The sequence below is a fragment of the Rhipicephalus microplus genome, unplaced genomic scaffold (assembly GCF_043290135.1).
Source record: "Rhipicephalus microplus isolate Deutch F79 unplaced genomic scaffold, USDA_Rmic scaffold_30, whole genome shotgun sequence".
Taxonomy (NCBI): Eukaryota; Metazoa; Arthropoda; class Arachnida; order Ixodida; family Ixodidae; genus Rhipicephalus; species Rhipicephalus microplus.
In genome coordinates, this window is record NW_027464603.1 from 2,120,315 (window position 1) to 2,122,418 (window position 2,104).

Sequence of the window (2,104 nt, forward strand, 5' to 3'; positions counted from 1 at the left end):
TAACTTGGCGGTTGTTTATTTCGTCAGTTCCTCTTTGTCCACAAGTTATTTAGCCATACTTGGGCAGTGTGTGTAAGCGTTCAAAGCATTCTCCTGGGTGCAGTCCGCGATTATTTCTGCAGGTTTTGCAGAAGAACACTATTTCCCTCCTGCCCCCTTTTGTTTTCCGGTCACTGCAAACAGCGAATTCCTTGCTGCTTCGGCCAGGGAGCTTGTAGATGAAATGAGGCTTTCCATGCAGTTTTTGTTCGCAATCCAATCTTGCAAATGGGTCCCGCTTCCCATCGCGAGCCCTTACGTCACCAACCAGCTGTTCTATCAGGTTCCTCCGGTACTGGTGGTGTCGCTGCTCATTCTTTCCCTGCTTCAGGAGCTGCAGTCTCATCAAAATGAAGCTGTTCACTATCGAAACTTTTCGAAGCCAAAAAAAAGCTTCCTCCACCATTTCATTGACTTCCGGGAAAATGCAAAACTTGCACAGTAATGATCGGCCCTGTCCACTGCACCCATGTTTTCAGTGTAGTCGCATATCACCACAGGCTTCTTTAGTGTCGGTGTTTTTCCTCCAGCTATCTTCCTTGGCACTTCTTTCGTAGACGCATTGTGGGCTGAGCTTAGCATTTTCACTTGACGTTTATCCCGCCAGGCAAGTGCCATGTACGAGTTTCCTCTGCGATAAGCCGTCACTTCACCTTTTTTCATCTTTTTTTGAGCTGCTGCGGCATTTGTTTTCAATTTGTCATCACAGTCCCAGTTAGCTAAATACTGTACGAAAGTAACTCTTCCGAAAGCATTGGGGACGTATAAAATTTGTCCGTATACTGATGATAGCCACTGCCCGGTGTAGCTTGCTCAACTTTCTCCAGCAGGTGGAGCACAATCCTGCATGTGAAGGGAAGCTCGCGACGGCAGAGGCTATCAGTTGTGCTGCTGTAGTATGGTTCAAAGGCCGAAATGTTGCCTGTTTGGCAGTCAGCCAGCGCATAAACGTGCATGCCCCATTTTGTTGGCTTCTGGGGATTGTAGCACTTGAATGAGACTCGGCCTTTGAAGCCGACAGCACTTTCATCTACGCAAACTTTGGGGCCGGCGTTGAAATGCTCTCTGCATTTAGCATCTATGTAGGTCACAACATCCCTGATCTTGCTTCCACGAGTTGGTGGACCTGAAGAGGTATGTTGGCTTGGTACAACGTGCAGCATCCAAAAAATTTGAAGAAACCTTTTTCGTTTGAAAACGTGTGGGAGAAAAGGCATCTTCTTGAGGAGGTCGTTGCTAAAGTATTCCTTCAGCTCCGGTTTCGGGTTCAAGGCCATGTTCACTATAACCCCTCGGAAGGCTTTGAATTCTTCCACGCGCACATCTTCCCAGTCATTCCAAATTGAGTACTGCTGAAGAACACCGGCACTAGAGATTTTATCACGGGCGTAGCGGTTTGTTTCGCGCACTATTTGCTCAATCAGCTGGTTGGTGAAGAACAACTGAAAATAGTTCAACTCGCACTTTACATTGGAAGAGCTTACTTGAGATCCCGGGTTCGGGACAGTAAAGGGAAGAGGGTCAAAATCTGGTAAATTATCCAAGTAGGCTGTCCAGTCGGTTCCACGTGGTCCTGTGTTGTTCTGGTTGTTTCCACCGTCTCTACCGTCCTCGTTTTCTTCCTGGCTGGCTTCTGTAGAATCACTTTCTTTGGTATCCGATGAAGCGACATAGTTGTCTTGGTCACTAAAATCGTCTTCGCTTTCGCTAAAAGCTTCAGAATTACCGCCGTAGAAGGCACTCGATGAAAAGGCGGCCATTTCGCTGCAAGCGGCGCCGAATCTGAGCTGCGCGCCACTCGAACAATCGAAGAGTCCAACCGCGTAAACTGCGCCATCTGGTGAAAGAAACAAAGCTGAAATCAAGGCAGTTCTGCCCATTTATAGGAGGTAGCGCAACATGCAAAATAAAAAAATGCGCGCGCAATTCAATCAGGAGAAAGCGTGTCGGGCAGTGCCCGACAGCGGACCACTGCGGCCGTGTTGTGTTGTCGGGCGGGGCCCGACAATGGACCACAAAGGGTTAATTTTTTGTAGGACGACATCAATTCCTCGAAGTCCTCGTC

The 2,104-nt window shown here is 48.2% G+C and overlaps 1 protein-coding gene across 1 annotated transcript; it reads right to left on the bottom strand.

Moving 5' to 3' along the window:
• Positions 1 to 758: 758 nt before the first annotated feature.
• On the bottom strand, positions 759 to 1,799 carry LOC119169881 (piggyBac transposable element-derived protein 4). The gene has a single exon (XM_037420893.2). It carries the CDS (start codon positions 1,797 to 1,799, stop codon positions 759 to 761), a length of 1,041 nt encoding a protein of 346 aa, XP_037276790.2.
• Between the last annotated feature and the right edge of the window lie 305 nt (positions 1,800 to 2,104).